The 26,395-nt window shown below is 36.4% G+C and overlaps 1 protein-coding gene across 5 annotated transcripts in view; it reads right to left on the reverse strand.

The window, feature by feature from the left end:
- Nucleotides 1–26,395, reverse strand: part of Syne2 (spectrin repeat containing nuclear envelope protein 2) — a 336,103-nt gene that overhangs the window by 150,837 nt on the left and 158,871 nt on the right. For all 5 annotated transcript variants that reach the window (XM_077109148.1, XM_077109147.1, XM_076850387.2 and 2 more), the window contains 12 exons: nt 26,180–26,382; nt 24,331–24,450; nt 23,939–24,230; nt 22,483–22,634; nt 21,290–21,599; nt 19,351–19,515; nt 18,003–18,344; nt 10,049–10,204; nt 8,841–9,106; nt 4,985–7,082; nt 2,394–2,716; nt 338–482 (listed from right to left, as the gene is read on the reverse strand). In XM_077109148.1, the coding sequence (XP_076965263.1) occupies nt 338–482; nt 2,394–2,716; nt 4,985–7,082; nt 8,841–9,106; nt 10,049–10,204; nt 18,003–18,344; nt 19,351–19,515; nt 21,290–21,599; nt 22,483–22,634; nt 23,939–24,230; nt 24,331–24,450; nt 26,180–26,382 (4,572 nt within the window). The remainder of the gene's footprint in view (nt 1–337; nt 483–2,393; nt 2,717–4,984; nt 7,083–8,840; nt 9,107–10,048; nt 10,205–18,002; nt 18,345–19,350; nt 19,516–21,289; nt 21,600–22,482; nt 22,635–23,938; nt 24,231–24,330; nt 24,451–26,179; nt 26,383–26,395) is intronic.

Here is a 26,395-nt window from a genome sequence, read left to right on the forward strand (position 1 = left end):
AAGTGACCAGAAATCAGAACTTAGGACAGGTGCCTGACTACTCAGTGGGCGACAGGCTCTACCATTGATCCAGCAGCATCCCCTGATATAATGGGAAAGTGAAGGTTTACAGAGGACAGAATGCTACTAGGGGAGGACTACACTGTGAATCCAATTAATTAAATATCTTAAAAACCACCGTTTCATTTTTCTCCCCCCTGACTTCTGGTGTGAGGAACTTTCTCAACTCATCCTGAAGATTTCCATGGGTTGTGAGAACCACATTTCCTGCTGCCTCCACGTGCATGATCTTCTGAGTTTTGTGCACAGACTTACGGAGACTAGCAAACGCAGTTACCTTGCTCTGTTCCAAGCGCTCTAAAGCTTCCTTGTAAGACACTGGTAACGGGGACATGGACTGCCTGAGAACTGTCTCCATTTTTCTGAGGTGAGTACAAATGTACTCCTTGATACTTCTGTAGCGTTTGTAGTTCTCAAGACACCTGATGAGGCACAGTTAGAAAAAAAAGTGATATTACATTTTATGGAACATGATAAACTCTGAACTTCCCAGGATGAATTCTCCACATTCAGTTTTATATAAAGTTCTTTTTTTTTTCTATTCAATGCATTTCAACAGGTTTTCATTAACTATGCAACCCCAAAGGGGCCCAGGGATGGCTTTAAATGCAAACTTTAACAGGCATTTAAGGTTGCCCTTAAAATACCTAAACTGCAGAGCTTTGTGGATTTTTTTTGACTCATTAATTTCACTTCTGCAATGTACCTCAAGGAATAAATCCTAAATATAAGAAATTTATCCTAAACAAAATAAAATCTTTTGCATATAATAATACCTTTTCTCTCACCAGAGTATTAATTAAAATAGCATAAATTATGTCTAGGGAAAAGTATGCTTAAGGAAATTAAATAAGAAACCATTAAAAAATTTTTATATAGCAATTGTAATTACTTTTGTAAAGTGCTATAATAAAGAAATGACCTAGTGTTATAGGGTAAAAAAATCAAAGTAGGAAATTTTTTATTTTCTATTCAACATAATGTTGTGATCTGTTAAAAATACCATAAAAATCTTTAGGCAAAATAGATCCCAAATTCCCCACTGAAAACAATAAAGATTCTCTACCAAATTTACTTCTAAAAAGAAAAAAAACTCCTAAAACACACTAATAAACTGGCAAGGAATCAAGGATACAAAAATCTATAAAATGAAAATATATGGAAATAAGAAAAGCTGTAGGGCCAGGTTTTTGTTTTGAGAGTATTTGTGAGATTTTAGTTTTCTTTGCCTGCTACTCAAATGTGATTCTGGATAGAATGGATGGGTATTTAATAGGAACATAGAATAAATTCCTACAAATCAGTAAGAAAAAGACAGACAACACAATAAAATATGGGTAAAGACGTGAATAGACATTCTACAGAAAAGGAAATATAAACAATTAATAAACATTCAACAAAAGAGATCAAACTCATTAACAATACTAGAAATGCAAATTTAAACCGTAATAAGGTAACACTTCTTACTCATTCGTGTTGGTAGGGATATGGGACACCTGTAATACCTATATGCTGCTGGTTTAAATGGAAATTAGGGAAACTATTTGGCATTAAAAATTTAAGATGTGACCCAGGCAGTCTCACTCCTAGAGATATACCCACAGAAAATTCTTGCATTTTAAAATGTTTCTACTAGCAGTGTTTGAGAATACAAAACATCAGGAACGATCCAGATGTCCATCAATAGCTAAGTGCAAGAATTTTTCTACAGAAAGGAACACTGAATAAATCTCAGGGTCATATGATGAGTTTGAAAAAAATGAAGTGACAGAAGAATAGACACACTGGGTGTTGGTTTGACGATCATGAAAAAAGAACACATCAACACAGCAAAAATACAACAAAAAGCAAGGAAGTGACAAACATTGTATTTAAGATAAGAGATATTTATGACAGAAGAAAGGAGCATAGGAGAAAATTAAAAGTAGGAGCTAGGGCTGTGGTTCGGTGAGAGAGCGCTTGCCTGGCATGTGTGAGGCACTGGGTTCGATTCTCAGCACTGTATATAAATAAATAAAGTAAATGTCCATTGACAACGAAAAGAAAAATAAAGAAAAATTCAAATTAATGTCAGTCTTTGAAACTTGGAGCACGAAGATATTTGTTTTATCGTCATGCTTTATACACATCATATACATGCTTGCATCAATATTCTCTATGCACCCAAAGAAATTTTAATATAATAACATATTTACTAGGGTTTTCTTTAGTGAACTTTTTAAAAACTTTAAAAATTGCCCATATTAGCTCTAATGCATATACGTTAATTATTTAAAAAAAAAAAAGCCTTAATTTACGGTTCCTAAAGTATTACCTTCAGGAAGAAGACTTACCTTTCTACCATAGCTGCCTTCACTGTGGCTGCCTCCTTCATGGCTGAGTTCTTAGAAATTAATTCCTGTAAGGTACACTGGAATTCCTGCTTGGCCTCGGGCGCTGATATAGTTCCCAGGTTCTCGATGAGGTCCTGGATGTCTGCAATTGTGGATTCCAATTCCTTTTGCTTCCAGCGAAACCTCTCTAGTGATTCTTGTGGATTATGAAGGTTTACTCTCGGGGATGCAATGATGGCTTCCAGGGAAGTGATGATCTCCATCGCCCTGGCGACAGCTTCGTTATAGAGGGTTATATTTTCATAAGCACTGTTCAAGGCATCCTGGAGAATAGGAGATTAAAAGCTGTGACAACACTGTCAAATGTTTTGTCATTATTGAATGTTTGTTTGTGTGCGTTCCTAATCTGTCTCTGTGTCTTATCAGAGCTGACTTCTTATACTTAGGATTTAACAATATCACACTAGTATTAAAAAGGAATAACTTTTTGTTTGTATGAAGAAAAAATGGTTTCCAGATTTTCTAAGAAATCATCTAAATTCAGAATAATGTCTCATGAATCATGCCCACTGCTATATGCTCCTGCTCCGGAATTCTTGCACCAGACTACAAATTAAATAAAACAGTAAAATACACTTAATATGTATAACTTTAATCAGTATCTGTAAACAAATGAAAACAACACAAAAAACTTCAGATTGCTTGTGTCTTGAGATCAATAGCTATGCTACTACCTTTAGTCTGGGCACATCACGGAATGTCTCTAGACCTCAGCCTTCTAATTAAAATAAGAAATAGCAGGGTATGGGCTAGGCATGGTGACGCATGCCTGTAATCCCAGCAGCTCAGAAGGCTAAGGCAGGAGGATCATGATGATAGAGTCACCCAGGGTTTGATCTCCAGGATCACACACACATAAAAAAGTTAATACGTGACTGCATGAGCAATGTGATTCTGCAAGCTGTATACTCAGAAAAATGACAAATTATACCCCATCTGATTCAAATGTATGATATGTCAAGATCATTGTACTGTCATGTGTAACTAATTAAAACAAATAAAAAATGGCAATTAAGAAATACATGATTTGGGCTGGGGATGTGGCTCAAGCGGTAGCGTGCTCGCCTGGCGTGCGTGCGGCCCGGGTTCGATCCTCAGCACCACATACAAACAAAGATGTTGTGTCCACCGAGAATTAAAAAATAAATATTAAAAATTCTCTCTCTCTCTCTCCCCCTCTCTCACTCTCTCTTTAAAAAAAAAAAATACATGATTTAATTTTCAGTACTAGAGATTGAACCCAGAGTCTATGTATGCTAGCTCTACTGCTGAGCTATATAACCCTATCTCCAAAATAAATCACTTACCCTCCAATTCTTATCATATTATTTTGGGTATTTATGTCAATTGTTTCCTGAAATCATTAAAACTAAGAGAGGTTCTCAGATTCCTCAACATCTGCTACGAACCTATTTAAACAATACTTTAGGGTTCATCATTTGACTTTATATTTCTGTAGCACTTACATCTATCAAAATATTTCAAATACATTACCTAATAATAACTCTTTGAATTAAAGAAGTTAATTTCCCCATCTTATAAGTTGAACGTGACAGACTTGATAACAACGTGTAAGGTATCATATAGAGTACAATGTGAAAGATGTCTAAGACATCTGCCATCAAAAGGAAAGGGGGAGTGTGCTGGGGTCACTTTCCCACAGAGGTCAGCAAACATCAAGACTACTCCACTCTGCAGTTGGAGCATGAAAACAGCCATCATTAGCCCATAAACAAATGGGTGTGGTTGTGTTCCAATAAATCTTTAATTATGAATCAAAAACTATGGACAGGATTTGGCCCATGGTTCTTCCTTAACTTGTTGACTCCTCACCTAGAATCAGATCTCAAGTTTAATTCTGGTTCTGTTTTTGACACAAGATCCTGAGAAAAATCTGAACTTCAATTTCCTTATTGTAATATCATCATCATTATCAGTATCATCATCAACCCTGGGAATTGAACCTAGGGCCTTGAACATGCTACACAAGAGCTCTACCACTGAGCCACATCCTTAGCCCTCAATTTTCCTTAAATAGGCTAATAATAGCACCTGCCTCACAAATCTTAATTTGCAAATCCATATCCCTTACTTTACTAAGTAATGCTTGATATTTGCACTGTGCCTAGCATATTGTAAATTCTAAATAAATATCAGTTATTATTTGATGTTCTTCCCTTACACCACACTTCTTCCATCATCTTTTACTATCTCTGGAGACCAAAAAAAAAAAAAAAAAAAAACCACACACACACATGAAAAAAATTTTTGTGATTTCCATAAGGGCTATGAAGGAAGCAGATGTAGAGATATCAGATTAGTGCTTTTCCAAACTATAAGGTATTGAATTTAGATGTAGATTGAGTCAGGATTATAAAGTTGCACTTTTGCAAAGAGCTAACTTCCTGCAAAGAATTCTCCTGTAGAACCTCTAACTTCTTTAGACGTACAGTATTAACCATAGTAAAATAAACAAATAAAAAATAAAACACCATTAAATGAAAATATGTAATTAAAAAAAAAAAACTTACCATGCGTAAATCAATGCTTCTGCTAAGCTGTGTCTGAAGCGCTTCAACATCTTGCAATTTTGTCTCCATATCACCAGTTTCAGGAGAGTTTTCTTCTCTTTGCTTCTCGGTAACAGTCACAGCTTTAATACTACACATTTCCTCTTGAACTAGTTCTAGAAATGCTTCACAATTATCCTTCTCATTTTCAATATGTTCAATTCCCAAATTTATAAGCAAAGGCTGCTGTACGTGAGATTTAATCTGATTTAAAACATGTAAGGAATTTTCTAGTAGGTCCTGAAAATTCTTTTCATCAATTTCTTTTGGTTGGAATTCTAGTACTATGTTTTTGACAACCTTCTGTAACTTATCATTTTCTTCTACGTTCAGTGTTAGTTGTACTATTTCTTTCTCTTTGAATGAGTCATCCAAGGCCTTATTTTCACTTAATTTCTTTAGTACCTCATTATATAAGCACTTCGCTTTCTCAATCTTCTGATTCAAAATTATTGCATTGAGCAAATTGCTCTCTGGTGAGGTATCAGGAGCTTTCTGTACTAATTCAGCCCTTTTCTTAATTTGCAAATCTATATCCCTTACTTTACTCAGTAATGCTTGATATTTGCCATGTTCTACCACAAACGTATCCAACTGTCTGATTTTTTCTTCAAGTTTATTTTCTTTTTCAAATACTTGGGTTTTCAATTGGTTAAGTTGTGAACAGTCCCAATTTATCCCTGTGTAGTCAAACAGTTCTTTAAGTTCTAATAGCTGTAAGATCTCACATCGAACACCAGTAAGTCTGTCTTTAAGATTATTGAACTCTTTCACATCTTGATTTACGTCTTGGTTAAGTAGTAGTTCCTTGTGCTGTATACGATCAACCTCCCTCTGAAGACCAGATGTTTCTTCATGGAGTTCTCTGTATGAATTTATCTTACGTTCTACTTCATTGCACTTACTCTGAATGAATCTTCGTGTTCTGTTGGCCCTGGTCTTCAGATGTTTCAAATGGTCATCGAGAAATAATCTTTCAAAGACATTTAGATCCTTACAGGTGTTTGCTAGTTCCTGAAGATGTGTTGAGATCACACTCCCAATTTCTCGCAGCTCCTCCTGGGATGCCTTCAAAGTGAAGTGGACGTGTGCTAGCTCAGTTTCTGTGGAGGCTGCTTCCATCTTGGGAATGACCAGTGCTTCCTTTCTTTGAAGGGTGAGTTGAGCCTTCCCAATCCCTGCAAAGAATTGGCTTCTTTCTTCCAATTTAAATTCCAACTGCTGTGATCTCTGAGTTGATTTTAAAACTAGCATTTGATATTGACTCTGTAAGTCCTCCAGGAGGCTATTTAAATCATCCCCTTCATCTGCTGTAAGGTTTGGAATGATATCTTTGACCTCCTCCACCAACAACTCCATGACCTGCTGCTTATCCAGAATACCATCATGAGCCATCTTGCATTTTCTGATCTGTGAAAGAATGTCATCTGGGAGAAGGCAAATGTAGGGAGTGAGTGTACCCTGCAGATTCTTGACCCACTGGATAGTCTCCTTCATCTTGTTCTTTATGTCACATTTCTTAATCTGATTTTCTACCTCCAGGTTTAATGGATCCAATGTTTCCAATTGCTTCTTCAAATTATTTATTGCATCTTCTAAAATCTTCTTTTCTTTTTCTCCCCAGAACCTCTTCATCTGAAGTTCAGCTTGTGTCTTTAAAATAGAAAACCCATGCTTGATGGCCTGGAGCTCAGTGGCCGAGGCAATAATGCTGTGGCTCCCCTTCTCTTCTTCTAGAGAATTCAGCCTTAACAGTAGACACTGCTGCTGCTCTTGCAGAGAAGTCTCCATATCTTGGAACTTATTCACAAGGGAGGTGAATTCACCATATTCCATTACCTGCTGCGAATGCTTCTTTTGAACCAGTTGTTCCATTTGCTCCCAACCATGCTCTAGCTGCTGAATCTGGTTTTCCATCAGCTTCTTATCCATGTCAGTCACATGAGGTGATAAGCTCTCCCATTCAGCTTTCAACTTGCTTAAAGAAACTTTCTCTTTTTCTATTGATCTCAGGAATTTCTTAATTTTGTTCAGATAGATCTCACTGTCCATTGGTCCCCTAGGGGGGAAAAATAAAAATAATGTTTTTTCACATTTACTATTTATTATGCACTAATATATGATTAGATAATCATTAAAAGAAAATAATTCTGCTTTGAATTCACAGAAAAGAAGATTAGGATATCTACAAAAGTATTATATCCTTAAAATAGAAATAAAAATCTTATTTACTGTGGCTTTCAATTAATGGATGACAATGCAGAAAATACACCTTTAAAATGGTATCATTAATGGGCTGGGGATATAGCTCAGTTGGTATAGTGCTTGCCTCACATGCACAAGGCCCTGGGCACCACATACAAAAAAGGTATCACTCAAACAAAGAATCAAAGGAAAAGAGTGAAGAGTGAAAAAAACAATGTATATGAAAACAGTCTGTAAACTGTAAAGTGCTATTACAAAGGTCAGTCTAGGACTGAGAGAAATTACCATACTATCAAACACCTCTGTTACCATCTTTCTAAAATCATGTTACAGATATTGACTAAGAAGTCAGAATTACTAAGCAAATGTTTTTAGTATAAAGTGTTTTCCTCAAGAGATAGTACTAAAAGTAAACCCATTTAGATATACATATAAAATAAACCTTTTTAATGAAAAAAAAATTCACCTATTAAGACTATATCTGGGGCTGGGGCTGGGGCTGGGGCGGGGGCTCAGCAGTAGCGCACTTGCCTGGCACATGTGAGGCACTGAGTTTGATTCTTAGCACAACATATAAATAAAGGTCTATCAACAACTAAAAAATTTTTTTAAAAAAGACTATATCTGAAAAAAAGACTATCTGCCACCATTTATCATCATTTTAACCGCAAAAGGAGTGCATGTATTTTAAAAGAAACCATTAATACACATGTGTGTAAATATATACACATGTGTGTGTATATATACATATATATTCAATATGTACTAAACTATCTAAACCAATTATGTGAATGCCAAAAAAACTACACATATTTTTCTCCTTCCCACAGTTTAGAATAAATTCTTATCCTAAAGAACATTGAATTTCATAGAACTGAAATACACTTTGCAGATATTTATACTGTGAACTGTTTAATAACTTAGTTTGTAAAACATATCCAGTAATGTACATTTATTTTTCCAGCACAAAACCAACAAAGTTTTCTTAAATGGTTTCTGCTATTTAAGAATATTTGAGGGTTGGGGATATGACTCAGTGGTAGAGCACTTCCCTACCATGTTTGAGACCCAGGGCTCAATTCCCAGCAGAGCAAAAAAAGCAAAAACAAACAACAAAACAAACCAGAATGAGTCCCTCCCAAATTCCTATTTTATCAATAACTTAGGGGTATTAAGAAGTAGGGCCTGGAGGGTAATTACATCATGAGGCCAAAACTCTTATAAAATATGAATGGGTTTAGGGGTCTTTGAGACAGAAATCTCTAGAGAACTGTCTTGTCCTGTCTACTCTGTGAGGAACAGCTAGAAGGTACCATCAATGCACTGGTGAGAGCTTTCACCAGACATCACATTTACCAGCATCTTGATCTTTACTTCCCAACCTCAAAACTGTGAGAAAGAAATTTTTGTTGTTATAAGCCGCGCAGTCTATGGTATGTTGTTATAGCAGCCCAAACAGACTAAGCCAGTTCCACGAAGAATTCATTTCCTAGAATAGTTTTAAATCATAAGATCCTTTCACAGTATAAACTCTGAAAACTCTGAGCCCGTCCAAGGAAGTGAGGGCTGTGCTTGAATGAAAAGCACACGAGTCCTGTATTCCCACACTTACACTTTTAGACTTTCCTTTTCTGTCAACAAGGCTTTCATCAAGGATTCAACTGCAGTGACATGTTCTTGAAAATGTTTAAGGAGATAATACTGGCTTTCTTTATTTTTCTTCAAAGCAGTAAGCGCCTGAAGCAGATTGTCCAAGTGCTGTGCTGAATATCTTTTATTGTGGAGGGCCAAGGCACTTGCTTCTGTTTTGTTGAAACATTCAGATTGTTCTAGTGGTTCAATGGCTGTTTTCCTTGCTTCTAATCGGTTATATAATTCCTAAAAACAAGCCGCACAAACCAGTAAATCATACATGCATTAATTCATTCATCCATTTTTCCTCTCCTTTCCTCCAGATAACACACCCTATTCTCAAGGTGATATTTCAAATATTTCATCTGCACAAGGAGAAACTAAAGTCATGACATCTAAAAGAACTTTTTTCTCTACAATCAGGTTAAAATCTAGGCCAAAGTTCACCTGGGTTCAGCATTTAGTATCAATTACATGATCCCACCGTCTTAAAAGTTGCTGTAGTTTCTAAAGGAAAATTTATTTTAATTATTTACATACAGCAATAGATGACATTATTATTACATCTCATATTGTTATTAATTACTACTAATAGTTATTATTAGTAATAATAATATCTAACTAATAATTATTATTAGTTAATAATATCATATCTCATTCTTAGACACATATTTCCTATTATGTAAACTTGGCTAAAATTGTAGGGATCATTTATAGTTTCATTTTTTAAAATACGTGGTCACGTATTGGATTTTTAGATTGCACAGCTAGAAGTACATAAATATGTTAACGCAGCCTATAAACCCAGACGCCAAAACAAAGCAGGACCCATGGACTGATCATGAGGAAAAATAAAAAGTATCTGTCAGAATCAAAAAACTACAAATGACCACAAAAAGGAAGGATGACAAGTCAGAAAAATCTAAAATTTTGTTACTGAATAAGTTTTGAGGAACTTTCTGAAAGAGAAAGAAGACGAATGTTCATTAAACCCTTCTACTTGTTAAATGCAAAAACTTATACAACCTACTGATGAGTACATAATTATACAGTTACCAAATTGATCATCAGGCAGAGGTTAAATAAGACTTTTCACTCCGTGCAAGCAGGTTTTTGGTAATTAAAATGCATTGTGCTACCCTGGATGAGCGATGCAATCATGTGGTCAGTGTTTCCGCGGTTCCATACCTCTATCTCTTCTAATTGTTCATTTCTCAGCAGAACATCCAATTCCAAGGGCTGATTTTGCAGCTCGTTGACTTTGTGCTCATCTTCGGCGTTGTTCATGCTTTCTTGAACATGGAGAGGAAATTGTTTTGACAAAACCATTTCCACATCTGAATTCTGAAAACATAAAAAGATTAATTGCTGAGTAGTCTACCTTCCAAATGAATCATTTTTATTTATCTTGACAAAAACAAAATTGTCATTTCTTCTACTGACTCAGATCAAGAACTTTAAGGAAGTATAGTTGGGTATTATCAAAGGTGATTTTTTTTTCCCACTCCATAATGAATACCTACTTGGTACTCCAAAAAGTGAAACTTTGTTACAAGATAGTACAGGATCTTGTGTTGCTCCATTATATACTGAGGCATCATATACAGTCTCTTTTTTTGGATACTGGAGATTGAACCCAGGGGTACTTAACCACTGAGCAGCATCCCAGCCCTTTTTATTTTTTATTTTGAGAAAGGGTACTAAATTACTTAGGACCTTACTTAGTTGCTGAGGCTGGCTTTGAACTTGTTATCCTCCTGCCTCAACCTCCCAAGCTGCTGGGATCACAGGCATGCACCACCACTCCTGGCTCAGGGGTATAATACATAGTCTTAAAGAAACAAAACAGGATGGAAAAGTGAAAATTTCCCAAATTTATACTTGGTATTTACTATGATACAGAGAACAGATCAAAATATAGGCACTCACTGTCAGCCATCTGTACTTTAAAATAAGTGGTTAAGTGAAGGAAACACCATGATTTCATGATATTAAGAACAAATGAGAGGCTGGGTTTGTGGCTCAGTGGTAAAGCACTTGCCTAGCATGTGTGAGGCACTGGGTTCGATACTCCGCACCACATAAAAATAAACAAATAAAATAAAGGTATTGTGTCCATCTACAACTAAAAAAAAATTTAAAAAGAATAAATGATACCTTAAATCAGATAGTAGTAAGAATTATAACCTAGATAAGGTGGAACAGCTTATATATGGGCTATATATGGGGACACACATACATACACATAGAGATTTTTTTTTTAACTTTAAAAAGTTGCAGATTTTAACAGGTCACAGACATCTCAGGGTACCCACATTCATTTATCCATTCTTTCAACAAGCATTTGTTGAGGACTTATGTGTACTAGGTCCCAGGACAGTAATTTTTAAAGATTTCCATTATTTTGCTAAGATATTAACTTTAATTTCCAGATAACTTAATAAAAGAAAAAACTCTTGATTTTGCAATATACTTTGTCAGCAGAAACTTCGAACAATTTTCTCTTGGAACAAAATGTTTCCAAAACCCCCAAAAGGTAAAAACCGTTGTCTTAAAATGACTCCCTGGACAGTAATATGAGATGTTAGCAATAAGAAATTAGATGCCGGGGTTTAAGGCAACTTTTTATATTACCTTTGTAGTTTCCCAAAACCATTCTAAAATTAAAAACCTATTTAAATAAGACAAATATTGCCTGGAACTTCACCTGTTATAACTGGTAAGAGGGTTCAGCCAGTTAGGGTTTCGAAGTAACACTTGGCACAGTCACTTCTTCAAAAAGGTTACAAATGATTGAAATGATTTGGCAAATTTCCTCCAACTCAATGATTTAATTCACATGAACCTGGGTGAAAGTCTATATTATGGGCAGCGTCACAGCAGGAAAGATCCAGAAGGACTTGGGGGGACAGGAGAAAGGGGCCACATCACAGGTTTCACAGGGTGGGTTTGTTCTGGGCCACAGTCATCTTAGGTATGCACCTGCCTTCTTCCCACCTGATGGTTATTGTTTCTCAGAGCCCCCTATAAACTCACCAGGCACAAGAGCCTGAGCTACAGGCCTAAGTACCGGGGAGTAGGAGAGCTTTATCAATTATTAGTCATCTACTAAGAATTCAGAGCTCTTATCTCTTACCTGATAAACCAGTGCCAGAGGACTGCCGTTACACAGGAAAACACTAGTGACATTTGTAATGACTGCCTTCAGTGGTCAGAAAAAGTGTATTTAAACACCTGGAATCACCCCAAAATGCCATTCCTTTACCAAACCCAAGAGCCATTTTCTACCCTGGCAGAAAAGCCAACAGAATCCCTCAAACGAACATTTCAAATTTAAAAGGCAACATTCCTTTGCTCATGACAGGGAGATTGGAATGCAGATGCCAGGCCCTGATTGGCTCCTGGAAAGTTCTTTCATGACCAGTCATCCTTTGCTCAGTAAGTACCCTGTGCTATATCTTATTTGAAACATTTTATCTTAGGTTATGTTTCAAGCATGTATAAAAGAACAAAAATAACAGATTCTCATTACTGAATACACAAAACAATACAATTTTCCATATTAGGAAAATAACCGAAAGCCCAACCCCATCCTTTTTCCTCTTTTCCTCCCTAGAACCAACCCTTCTCTAAAGTCCACATACACATCATTACACTGTTATTACCTGCAACAGAATTGGCATACTAGTGTTCTGTGTTTTTAATTCTTACAGAAATCAGAATCATGTACGTACCATTTTATACTTGTTAGTTCCATTCAAGAGTGTATTCTGAGATTAATTCATGTTAACTGGTATAAATCGAATAGTCATTTTAGCTTTGTATCTGTTCCAATGAATGAATGTGACTTATTTATCTCTTAGAATACTCTGGACAATAACATGTCCCTCTCTTCCTGTCACACCTCGTACTGTAATACACACTGTATACTCTTGTATGGTTCTTGCATGTACATGTAAATTTCTTTAGGATATTTGCCCAGAACTCAAATTAATAGCCACAAAACATGATCCATTTGATTACTGATTTGCTCTCTAAACTGAATTACGGTTTCATTTCCATCAGTGGAAACAGCCAAGAAAGCAAGTCAGTAACAGCATCACCATCCTCTCTGTCCTTCATAGGAATGGTCCCATAGTGTGTCGGCCAGGATCTAAAGTCCACCACTTGGAACCTGCCAACAGGGGGAGAGCCTGTCACACCAGCTCTAAGGGACATGTTTCTTCCTTCTCTAAAGTCTTCCAACATGAAGCAATGAAAAACAATCTTAGAATAAATCTTATTGCCATCAGAGACCAAAAAAAAAAAAAAGGCAGATCAACAGTCTCAGAGGCTGCTGATTACTGTTCTACAACCTTCTCAGTATAACGTCTAACATGTCAAAGTGACCCACAAAGCACTAGTGACTCAGCCAGCCATGCTCCTCCCTCTCAGACCTCATCTAAGGCTCTCCACTGCCCTCTACCATCTGGCCAAGGAGTCATCAATCAGCTTTGAAACTCCTGCTTTCTCCCACCATTTCCTCTGTCAAGAAAGCTCCCCACGCCCAGCCCAGAGCTCTGCTGCCTCCAGCTGACCCTTTCAGTCCCTGTTCAGGAGTTGCTTCCTGAGAGTAGCTCTCTCTACCTCTACCATCAGTATCAGATTACTTTGTTAAAAGCTAACCTCAAACTGGGTTCTTCCTTAAGCTCCTGTAGTTAGACTCTCGTTAGTGTAATTCATTGAGTAACATATGTCTCCCCCACAAGAAAAGAAGCTCTATGAGGACAGACAGTGTCTGTCTCCGAATCTTCATTGCCTGTTCAATGTACTTTTACTGAATGGACACAGAGACGAACTCAAGCCAGAGAAAAATAAAAACATTTTACTTAGTCTTCTATTTTTCATATTCATAGTATGTGAGTTATGAAGTGGAAGGGAAGGAAAATGAGGACCTGTCAATCTAGCAGTTCTTGGCCAGACATCTGTTAGGATTGAGGGAAAAGCAAGAGAGTGGAGGTTTGAAAGAAATGCTAGAGTCACAGCACACACGACTCAGGAAGATCAACTCACATAATAAAGAAAATCTATTTAAATTTGTTTAACCTCACATTTCAGAACTTATTTAGACACTCAGTTTCCACCTGTGTAACACATTTTGTGAAACACTGGGTGGAGTTCTGAGCATTAGAGTGGGCATGCAGCATGCCTGGGTTCTCACCCCAGCTCTGCTGGACTGCAAGCCCATTCTCTAAAATACAAAGGTTAGGGAAGAAATTTTCTAAGGTCTCTCCAGCCCAAGATTTTAGGACCTTGGAGCACATTCTCAAGCACACACTGTTGGTAGACATCAAGAACATGTTCAGAGTGCAGGTCGCTCATCCTGTAAAGGAATAAATCTTAGACTGTGAAAAACACTCCTAGAGTAAGAAGCAAGACTCAAATGCTGGCCAAAAAGACCAAAGTAGGATACTTTGGAGATGGAGTACACACATGGCCCAGCTAGGTGATCCATTATGTATAGTTACTGAGTTACCAGAAGAAACATCAGAAGTAGACACCAATTACCCCAGGACTGAAAAGTCTCCCTGGGTGGAGTGGTTTTCCTTCTCCTGGTACAGACTCCGCACCTGGCTTCCACCCATTCACCCAGTGGAAGCCCTGGAAGCCTTGCCTACCCAGGTGATCACCTATCTTCTAGGATTTATCTACAGCTGCTTTCCTATACACCAAATCATTAATGATCAGAAGCTTTTGAAAAGGACAAAAACAATTCACAAATAATGAAAAGCAATGACACCAATGACAAGGACATTAAAGAAGTAATTATAGACCAAATGTTCTGGGTGTCTTTTTTTTTTTTTTTAAGCAATTATGCCATGTGGGTTGTCATTTGGGAAGACTGCAGCATAAAAGCTCACTGAATACAGTGAACCTGTAATATTGCTTTATGATACTTTTGAAAATAAAAAATAGAGAGAATATAAGTCATAGGAATTTCAATGCATTTACTCTTGATCACTTCCCTTTATGGATATCTAAAATCCCAGGAGATTAGATAGTCCTCACTTTTTAGCATTTCCTAACATATTACTTTACTTAAGTTATATAGGAAGAATGAAAAGGGAAGGTAGTTCTGCCTATTCATTCTTTAAGACTCTTAGAAAATTGGCTGAGTGCTCCGGCATCTGCCTGTAATCCCAGGTACTTGGGAGGCTGAGTCAGGAGGATCACAAATTCCAGGCTAGCCTCAGCAACTTAGTGAGATTCAAAATAAAAAAAATAAAAAGGGCTGACAATATATCTCAATGGTAGAGTGTAAGTGTTCCTGGGTTCAATTCGTAGTATGTGGGAAAAAGAACTCTCGTAAATGCACATCTATAAAAAATATGTTATGCTATCATCATCACCCATTCTTCAGAATAAATTTTGTGATTTCTTTTGACTCTAGACAGTTTTAATATTTCCAACATTAAAGAAAAAGTTCTAGATTTAATGTGTCTAGAATAAATTTCATCTAACTGAAATCATTAGCACTAAATTCAAATGCACATGGCAATTTTTAAGAGGAAAATCATATATTCTACAAAAATTAATATTTAATAAAGAAAACAAAAACATCCTAACAATTCTTTTAGAGACATTTAAAATTATCTGATGAAACATCCTAGATTTCAAAGTCACATGAGGTGAGCATAGATGGGATATTTGCTTCATGTAAGATTAAAAGCTACTCTACCCCACATCCCAACAGAACGAGAGCAAAACAGGTCTGCATAAGTGCTTTTAATCAATTCAGTGCTTATTTTCACTATTATAATAGTTTATTTTAATCAGATTTAAAATTAAATAAGTTGTTCTTTTCTGTGCTTTTTGTATTCATGATATCGAGGTGTCTGAGTCCTGACAATAACATTGTCAGGACTTACACATTAGTATTGTGTAATATTATTGGGAATAATATTACACATGTATTTTATTTGTCATATTAAACTTGTATTTTATTTGTCTATGCACAACCCCAACCCCATATCTGATCTTGAAACTGCTCGTGACCTTTCATAATCTAACGTTAGACAACTTTACACACTCTAATATTACATAGTAGAAAGTGCAGCCTGCACTTATTGTAGAAAAGTAAGCCCAGATTCAGAAAAAGATTCATGCTACAGAAGAGTAAACACTGCTAGGGAATTAAAACTAATTTTCTGTAATCAAGACTTATGAAACATATTTGAAGACTTAAATTCCTTCCTCTGTCCTGAAAAAAATCTTAATAAACTCTCAAACTACAAAAGCTCTTATCATCTGAGATTAAGTAAACATCTTAATAAATTAAGAAAACATCATTAGATTATGATCTTTATATAGTTTTTAATGTACTTTATTGAAATCTGGGGTTCATGGTCAAAATGTGTCTGAGAAGTTAGTTTAGAAGTTATTGGGCAACTAACCCCTGTTGCCAATGTCTTGTGTTAGGTTTGTGTCCTATCTTACAACTTTATCCTGTAGAAAGCACTTGGGTATTTTTCCTTTTTTACATAATCTATTCCTCTTTTTAAAAAAATATTTATATTTTTAGTTGTAGTTGGACACAATACCTTTATTTTATTTATTTTTTTAATGTGATGCTGAGGATTGAACCCAGGGCCTACATGCTACATGAGCGCTTTACCACTGAGCCACAACCCCAGCCCCATTCACCTATTCCTCTTTAAATATCATTAAAGATTATCTTTCACATATACAACCTCAGTCACCCACAGAGGCTTCTCTCTGTTAGACTTACTTCCTTAGGATTATCTAATAAAGTGGGATTTATAAAAAGACTTTTATCATGGCCAAAGAGAAGGTCCATTGGTAATTAACCTTGCTTAACATATTTCCAAAAAATCCTATCTGGTTCCTTTAATCATCCATGACTTTTTGTTCCAGGAAGACAATCAAAAGGCGTATTCTCTTCCTTCCTGTTGATTACATGTTCCATAAAAAGCTGATGAAAGCTCATGCCTGACTGGCCTAACCTCCGGACCATCCACTGTACCCTGGACGGTGAGAGGCTGCCTGCCAGGGGATCCTTTCAAACACAGTTGACTGGATGACACTCAGTTCACTGCCTTTACCACATGGATTTGAAAGCTACAGGAAAGTGCTTTAAGGACCACAGGAAAATGCACCTATTTGGTTTAGAAGAAATTAAAAAAAAAAAAATTCTTCTTTTTTGGGGGGGCCAGGGGTGGGCGGGGGGTACTGGGATTGAACTCAGGGTCACCTGACCACTGAGCCACATCTCCAGCTCTATTTTGTTATTTTATTTATTTTAGAGATAGGGTCTCACTGAGTCGCTTGGTGCCTCGCTTTTGTTGAGGCTGGCTTTGAACTTGTGATCCTCCTGCATTGGCCTCTTGAGCCACTGGGATTACAAGTGTGCGCCATCACACCCAGCTCCTTGTTCCTCTTCTCTGAGAAAATTAGGAGTCTGAATGTAAATATTTTCACACTAAAAGATCTGACAACATTTAAGAGTATATTTGCGGGCTGGGGATGTGGCTCAAGCGGTAGCTCGCTTGCCTGGCATGCATGCGGCCCAGGTTCAATCCTCAGCACCACGTACAAACAAAGATGTGTGTCCGCCAAAAACTGAAAAATAAATATTAAAAAATTCTCTCTCTCTCTCTCTCTCTTTAAAAAAAAAAAGAGTATATTTGCAGTATAGGGTTAACAAAAGTAGAAAAAGAAAATAACTGTCTCTGGTTTCATTTATAAAATCAACCCAAAAAAAAAAGAAAGAAAGAAAGAAAGAAAAATTTGAGCTGTTATATTCCCGCCCCCTTAGGAAATCGGTAAAGCAAATTTTCTTTTCTTTTGCCTTTTCTAATTTGCCTTTGTGCTCTTGACCCACGAAACTGTATCTGATTACCTATCTGTGAGGATAATATACCTAAATTGATGATTGACATTTTAACAGACTGAACAGTAATATTTCACCACTAAAATCTGGATAGTTTTCTAAGGGCTCTTTGTACAAGTGAGTTTCATAAATAACCAGTATGCTGAGGATTTAATTATGAAGTCAGAACGCTTGATTCACGACCCTCTTTTCAGAGCCAAACACCTCTTCTTTCTTAGACTTATCCTAGAGAGTGTAATCACCAACACTTACCTTGTTTACTTCCCAGTCTTCCTCCAGCTCTTCCACTCCCACCAAGAGCCAAGTGGACTCCACCACCTCAGAAGTGGCCTGCCTCTGTCTGCCTGGCAAAGGAAACTTCTCATTCTTTTCTATTGAGCATTTTGATTTGAGAAGGCTGTTGAGATAATTTTCAGTCTCCTGTTTAGCAGATTCAATTCTGTTTTCCAAATCTTTTTGTTTACACGTAAGTGATTTTATATCATCTTTAATAATAATCTGTCCCACTGAAGATGTATTTTGCTTGATGGATTTTGCTAATGCTAAAATCTTCTTCAGTGTGCCATCTTGTAAACTGAGTCTACTTTCTAGTTCCTGTGAGTGGAGAAAAGATTATTGTCAAAAGCAACTCCATTGAACTGTCAGAAGAACTGGCTTCTGTAAATTACAATGCTACATTAGTAGAAATCATGTATTAAAAACCCTATCAATGCATACCTCAAAGAAGAAACTCTGGGTAAAATGTAAGCCAATATAGCATCAAAACATATTTTATAAGGAGATTTGCAACAAGTAATGCTGCAAATGTTTACAGCACAGGCTGTAAAACACAGGAGGTGGTCAACAGATATGTGTTGAATATATTCATGTTTTGCTTAAGATAGTCTTTCCACAAGTGAAAACACTAAAGAAAAGTGCTTGCTATGTGTGTAAAGTATTAAAAAGAAGAAAAGAACCATGTGCCCACATGAATCTAATTCTAATATTTAAAATTCAAAGATTTGGAGGTGATGAGAAATAAAACTATCAGGTATACTCTCTTAGATATAGTGGGAATTCAATCAATAATTACAACACTCATGAACAAATGAGGCTAATTTGAAAACTCCAGACAGAAGAAGAATTTGAAGTACCACAGTAGCCACTGAAGAACTTTAATACAATAGCCATTGATGTTACTGGTGAAATGGAATATGTCTTATAGTATTCTATGGACTGTGCGGGATTTATTAGTCACTAACTTAAAGGGCAATAAGTATTCACTCATTCATTTAACTAACAGTTAAGTACTAGGATAGGTTTTGAAGTTACATAAATGAATAAGAGTCCCTTCAAGTTCACATAGTTGAGTGGTACGGACAGGTCACGGGTAGAATTATCTCCAAAGGCCACTGAGTCAGAGAACAGTTCAACTCAAATTACAAATGGATTTGGGCACTAAAGAACAATGTTCCCATTGTTTTGACTTTTCAGAACTTTTGCTATCTAAGTCATTTGAATAATACTTCAATTTCTGATCAAAACCACTGATTAGTCAACTTCTAATGACTGTTGATTTTTTTTCCAAAAATGTCTACCACATACGGACATTGTTTGATACCTGCAGTTTCTGCAGTTTGTCCTCAATTGCTGTTTGATCCACCGGCAAATCAGAAAAACTAACTAATTCCATGGAGATGTTGTCCAATGTGGTATTCAGCTCTTTGATGAAAACCTCGTATGAATGGTGTTCTTCAACATGATCCTCTAATTTTTGCACAGAATCCTAAAAATAGAAACGATTGACAATTACAAATTATTTCTCTCTGAATTTTTCACTTAGGAAATAATTACACAATTTATAAATATTTGTCTTACAAGGTTCCACCTTTTGAGAGTGTGTGCTGCCAGGCACAGTGGCACATACCTATAATCCCACAGATTGAGAGGCTGAGGCAAGAGGATTATAAGTTCAAGTCTAGTGTTCTAACTTAGCAAGATTCTGTCTTAAAATAAAAAATAAAAAGGGCTGGAGATGTAGCTCAGTGATAGAGTGCCTCTGGGTTCAATCCCCAGTACCACAACAGAAAAGCCGAAATATGTCCACAACCGATCCAGAGTTCTGAAGTAAAGATCTCAGTGTCTGAAGTATTTCATTGCAAAATCTGCATCTTTTCCTAAAAAAATGACTCAATAAAAACACTTGTTCTTCTCATGCTTTATTGCCCTCATTTCCTTCCAGAAGATAATTTTTTTGACAAGCAGTTTACAAAAAGAAATAACTATAAATTATATCCGTAAGTCACAAACATCCATAATAAACCAAGTACCTTAATTATCTGTTGCTTTAAAACCAAGAATTCACAGTTGGAGATGAGACTCTACAAGATCAACCTCACTCCATGTTCCTTTCCTAAGAATCAAACTCAAATCTTATGTTAGGAAAAAGTAATCCTAACTCAAGAGCAAACCATTTTTAGGTTCCCTCTGTGGGGTAAGAAAATAAGATAACCATACCTTATCAGAAAAGCAACTAGTATTAAATGAAGTGATATATAGCCACCTTAATCCCTTCCCAACTCCTAATATCTAGACAAGCAGGATTTCTTACTGAGATAATCATTACTTTGAACCCAGCTTTCAGTGTGCAAAGAATTACAAACAGTTCTATTAAAAGAATATATTCCCTCTTAACAAGCTGATGATTTACCTCAATTCTTTCACTGCAAATAATTTCCTAAGATTTAAGAGAGGGGTACTTATAAGAAGGTAGGAACAAGATAAATGAAATATCACAATGTAGATGGATGAACGGGTGAGTGGATGGATGGATGGATAATGCAAACACTGTCCTTTTCATAGAGATGCCTAGAATCTTAAGCCATTCAACCCCTAAAGAACCAAACTTCAATGAAAGGTAATAGCGTTATCATCAAATAACCCACAGTGGATTCATCTAGCAAAACGGTTTGGATTCCTCAGTCCTTGAAAGTTGGCATTTTCACCGGTTATGGTTTGGATGTGAGGAGTCCCCAAACATCACGTGTGAGACAATGCAAGAAGGTCCAGAGGAGATGTGATTGGATTGTGAAAGTCTTAACCCAACCAGTGGATTAATCACCTGACGGGATTAACTGAGTAGTAAATGAAGGCAGGTGGACATGGCTGGAGGAAATGGAGCGTTGGGGTCATGGCTTTGAGGTATATATTTGTATCCGGCAAAGATATTTTTATCTGCTTTGTGATCATCATGTGAGATGCTTTCCTCTGCCACACTCTTCTGCCATGATGCTCTGCCTCACCTCAAGCCCTAAGGAATGGAACCAACCTTCTATGGACTAAGACCTCTGAAACTGTGAGCCTTCCTCTACAGTTGTTCCGGTTGTGTCTTTTAGTCACAGCTGACTGAAACATTATGTAAAATGATAAATTAACTTTTGAAAGCTTTAGGTTTACCAAAAGAATGACAGCCAAGCAATAGTTCTGAATATGAATCTTGCATCAATAGAATGATTGCAACAATCATTTAAAATTGTATTTATCAAAGAATAAAACTTCACCTGCAGTTGTTGAAGAAGACTCTCATGTAGATGTTTTATTTCCAGCCAAGGCTCCTCACTGAAGCTGGGATTTTTAGTGCACTCCAAGAGGTAATTTCCTTGAGATTTTAACTCCTTTAGCAAGGATGTCAAATCTTGTGCTTTCTGGAGGAATTTCTTATAAATTTTTAACTGGGCTTTCTTCTCTGGCAGAGCATGTTGAAGGGCAAAGCCTGCTTCTTGCTTCTTCCTTAGTTCTATGAGCATTAATCTCAAGTCCTCCTTACTTTGCAAATACTTTTCCCCTTCTAGCAGAAGCTTTTCTTGATGGCTAAATTTCACCAAATATTTTATAAATGAAATAATAGCAAAATGGAAAGGCGTTTTGCATACTAGAGTTGAACACACATTATAATTAACAGCATTACAATAATACTAATTCATATTATTTCCAGAGACTATTTAGGCACTATAATATTCTAAAATGGCACTAAATTTAGCTCAGAAATCGAAGCATAAATTATTTGCATATCAAAAACATATTTATTTTTTGTTACATAGTTTGATCAGAGAATATTTAATACTTTAAATTTCAAACTAGTCCCAATGGTTTTGTTATACTAAAGTGTGATTCTTACATTTCTTACAAAAGTAAAATAAGCATTCAATATATTAACCAATTAACTGGCTTATGCTTTCTGTATCTTCAATTTAGTTGTAATTTGGTGGTCTCTTTAGAAAAACATAAGCTTCACATTTCAAAACATGAAATGTACCATTTAAGACCAGATCAGAAATAAGTATGTTCTCCAGAAATATGTCTACAGAATTTGGCCAACATTTATCAATGTTTCCACTTTAAGAATTTCTTAAGAAAAATATTCCAAAGCATCAGTTACTCCACAGTGATGCCATGCAGGCTCAGAGGGCTGACTGAGGGGAGGGGGTTGGCACAGAAGCAGGGTCACGTGAACGTGGAATGAGAGGTGACGTGACTTTGTTTGGAAGAATCCCACAGGATGATGCACCAGATACACTGCCTGAGCATGCAGCAGCCGCTTCATATCTGACCTGGTCTATTTCTCTTGCCTTGGACACCACTGACTTTCTGTCCACTAGATATTATATCCAAACCCAGACACAAAACATACTTGTTATGACTCCTCTGAGCAATGAGAAAAAACACAAGCAGGGACAGCACTCCCACCCTTTACCTTAGGTATGTGCTGGCCAGATGGAGCGTGCTGTCCCACTGGTTGGTGATATCATCAAGGGTCTCCTGCACCAATAGGGCCTCACTGCTCTGGGCTTGTCTCGTAATGGTCTGTATTTTGGCATCCCCTTCAGGCTTTAGTAAAATGATTTCCTGAAACACAAAATACAAAAGATCTTATAATTTCATTCATATTACTTAGAGATTTTACATAGCATAAAGCTTACAAATAAAAAGATATCCTAAGATTCTAACTGCAGACCATATTTCAAAATAACCCTTTCATTTTCATATAAGCCCCCAATACAAAGACATCCCCTTCACATTTATAAAGAGTTGGTTCTCAATAAGCATCTGTCAGTTTGAGCTGAGCAGGATCAGGCGGTGAGTTCCTATTCACTGCCTCATTTTCAACTGCTTTCTTAATTTCATATGCTAAAAAAAGCTGGGTAAATCCTCCTTCCTATTCTCTTCTATTATTTATAAGTGGAGAATTAGGGTAGCAAACTAAATAAGACCTTCTTATACAACCCAGAATAGATTTATGGCCTCCCATAGGAAAACACAGCTTTCCTCTCAGTGTCAACTATTATGTCTCCACCCTGACAACAATTCTTATTCTCTGTTCTCATTCCCTCTTTTGCCCTGACAACTCAGTTCTCTCCCTCTTGTAAAATCTACTTGAGATTTGTCATCAAATAAAACTTTCAGACATAATCCCAAATGATGCTGAATACTAAGTATCACCAACCCTCCCAGCTCACTCTTCTTGAGCATCTCTTCCTCTAAAAAATGCTTCAATTTATGTGAGTCCAATAAGTACATAGGCTTCTATGCCCTGCTTTTATTTTTTTGAGACTGAGGTTCAATAAGTTTCCCAGGCTAATGATCCTGGTTCCTCAGTCCCAAGTCACTAGGATTACAGGTGGGTAGCATCACAGCTGGCTTGTGTCCTGTACTTTAAACTAGCAATATTCACTGAATGAATCTCCCCTTGGAGAGAAAGAGGACTCCAAGAAGCATGAGATTTCTTTTTCTTCACCTCCACTAAGCATCTAGTAAGCCTTCTGTGAGCATATAAACCCACCCCAAGAAATACTCTCCACCCTGCACTTGACCTTGCTAATGCCTCTACTGTACAGACATACATTCACTTTTGTATCCTAGCACCTGCGGTGGCTCTGATCTATTGTCTTTATTTCAATTCTTCTGCATGCAGTGAAGATGGAAAATAATTGGGTACTGCCCTCTCAAAGACAGGATACTCTTTCTCTCTTTCATATGCATTAAAATAATTTTAGATCCATCATAACCCTTCTCTTTTGTAAGCTCAGTGATTTGAATTTCTTCAACGATTCCACAGTGATTCAATTAAGAAACAAATCTTTGCAGTTTCCTCTAAATCTTTTCAAAATTAGAGTTCAATCTGACCTCTCAAATTCAGTTTCCAGTTATACCTTTATTTTTTGGATTCTCTCCTCGAGTGGCATTTTGCCTTCAGATGAGTTCAAAGCCATAAGAGACTCTTTAATCTCTTTTATCCAATGAATCACATCATGTGCAAGATCATTAAAGCTCTGGTCCTCAGCAGGTGGCAACTTAAATTCTTCTTCAATTTCATGTAATTGTCTCAATAATGTCTGGTATCTTTCAATCAAACATGTTGATTCGTTTATTATTTCATCTTCCTCAGTAAACCCATGGTCCTTCAAAGAGTCACTCAACTGGACCAGAGATTCAAACTGTTCCCTGTAATTTACAAATAACATTGAAAATTTATAGAAGTCACTCCTACACAGTAGAAGAAATCATATTCCCAAGTAATATATTTCATATGAGATCATGATACCTCTTTTCAGCTAATGCTTGACAAAATAGCTCAGTTTTCTCTCCTGATTCTTCCATTTCTTTCCACTCCTCTTCTTGATTAGTCAACCACTTACTCAGGCTTCTGCAATCATCCTGCAGTCTAAAAGAATATTACAAAGATCAGGATATATTTTTAAGCAAAAAATGTTTATACTCAAGAGGATAGCATGAACCTTGTCAGTCAACCAAGTTTTTACTATCAGTTTTATTTTTTGAGAAAACCTGTAACATATAAAACCTGAATAAATGCCTATATTATAATGAAATTCATTAAAGTAATGAACCATACAAAAGTATCATAAATAACAGGAAAAAACCCCAAAATGTTTGGACTGTACCCTGAACCTTTGCCATTAGTTAATTTGTAGAAACTCCTAGCACCAAACCTGAATTTAAAAGTCTAGCCAGGGCAATGCACACTTGTAACTCCAGCTACTTCAGAGGCAGAGGCAGAAGCAGAATATCAAATATTGGAGGCCAGACTGGACAACTTGGTAAGATCCTACCTCAAAATAAAAAATATGAAGGACTGGGGATTGAAGCTCAGTGGTAGAGCACCCCTTGGTTCAATCTGTAATACTTAATTAATTAGTTAATTAATTTTTAAAATTTTAAAATGAATTAATTTTTAAAATGCTCCAGGGCTAGGAGCATAACTCAGGGGTACAGCACTTGCCTAGCACACATGAGACCCCGAGTTCAATACCGAGTGCCCCCCCGACCAAAACACATGCACACATGCATACACACACACACACAAAACAAAACAAAACAAAACAAAACAAAAAAACAAACAAACCACAAACAGTATAGTTGGCCCTCTGTATCCATGAGTTGCACATTCATGGAGTGAGCCAACCACAGATCAAAAATATTTGGAAAACTAGAAATTGCATCTATACTGAACATGTATAGACTTTTTTTTTCTTTGTAATTCCCTAAACAATACGGTATAACAGCTACTTGCATAGACTTTAAATTGTATTAGGTATTACAAGTAACCCAGAGATTTAAAATATATGAGATGCCCTTATAGTATCAGGAACACAAATTCTGGTTTTTGTTTTCACTAAATATGAATGAAAAAAGACACACAATTCTAAGAATTGCCATCTCGTGACCTTAAAAAGAAGCCCTACATAATGGCCCCAATGGTTAAAAAAAAAAAAAAAATCCTGAGAAATGGAAGATAGAGATATTAAGTCCTGATCATGTTGTTTGAACCAACTACTCAAGCCCCTGTTAAGCTATATGTAACTCTCAATTTTTCAGTTCTATGAATTATTAAACTGCTTTAAAAAAAAAAAAAAGGCCGTTAGAGGGGGGCTAGGGTTGTAGTTCAGTGGTAGAGCACTCGCCTTACACGCCAGAGGCACTGGGTTCAATCCTCAGCACCACATAAAAATAAATAAATAAAGATATTGTATCCATCTACAACTTAAAAAAAATATTTTAAAAAAGGCAGAGATAAAGAGAAATATACTGTTTTTTATAACCAAAAGCATCTCCTCTAATATGTATCAATATTACTGTCTCATCAGAAGATGAAAGGGTTCTTAATAATAATTAAAATAAATCAAATAGGACTTCCTGAAATTTCACATTAATATATAAGGGTTATATGCAAATATTATACATTTTATATAAGCAACTTGAGCATCTGTGGATTTTGGATGCTTAGATACCAAGGAATAATTATACCTATTTTACCTATTAAATTTGTATGTACTGCATATCACAGCATACACTGTACTGAGGAAGAGCCCACGAGAAAGAACTCTAAAAATATCCCGTGAAAATGTTATTTAGATATCACCTTGACTTCGTACCTCAGTAGCTGCTCCAGGTAGTTATCGAGTTCCTTTGCCTGGGCCTCACATATGGACACCATTTTTTCTAATTCAACTTCTTGACTCACAAGCCAACTGTTAAGCTCTTTAACATGGGCTTTAGGTAGGTGCTTCTTCACATGCTGCAATACAGTTTCTACCTGCTGTATTTTACTGCTTCTTCCCTCAAGAGTCAAGAAATCCTTAGGAAAGACA

The sequence above is a fragment of the Callospermophilus lateralis genome, chromosome 3 (genome assembly GCF_048772815.1).
Source record: "Callospermophilus lateralis isolate mCalLat2 chromosome 3, mCalLat2.hap1, whole genome shotgun sequence".
Taxonomy (NCBI): domain Eukaryota; kingdom Metazoa; phylum Chordata; class Mammalia; order Rodentia; family Sciuridae; genus Callospermophilus; species Callospermophilus lateralis.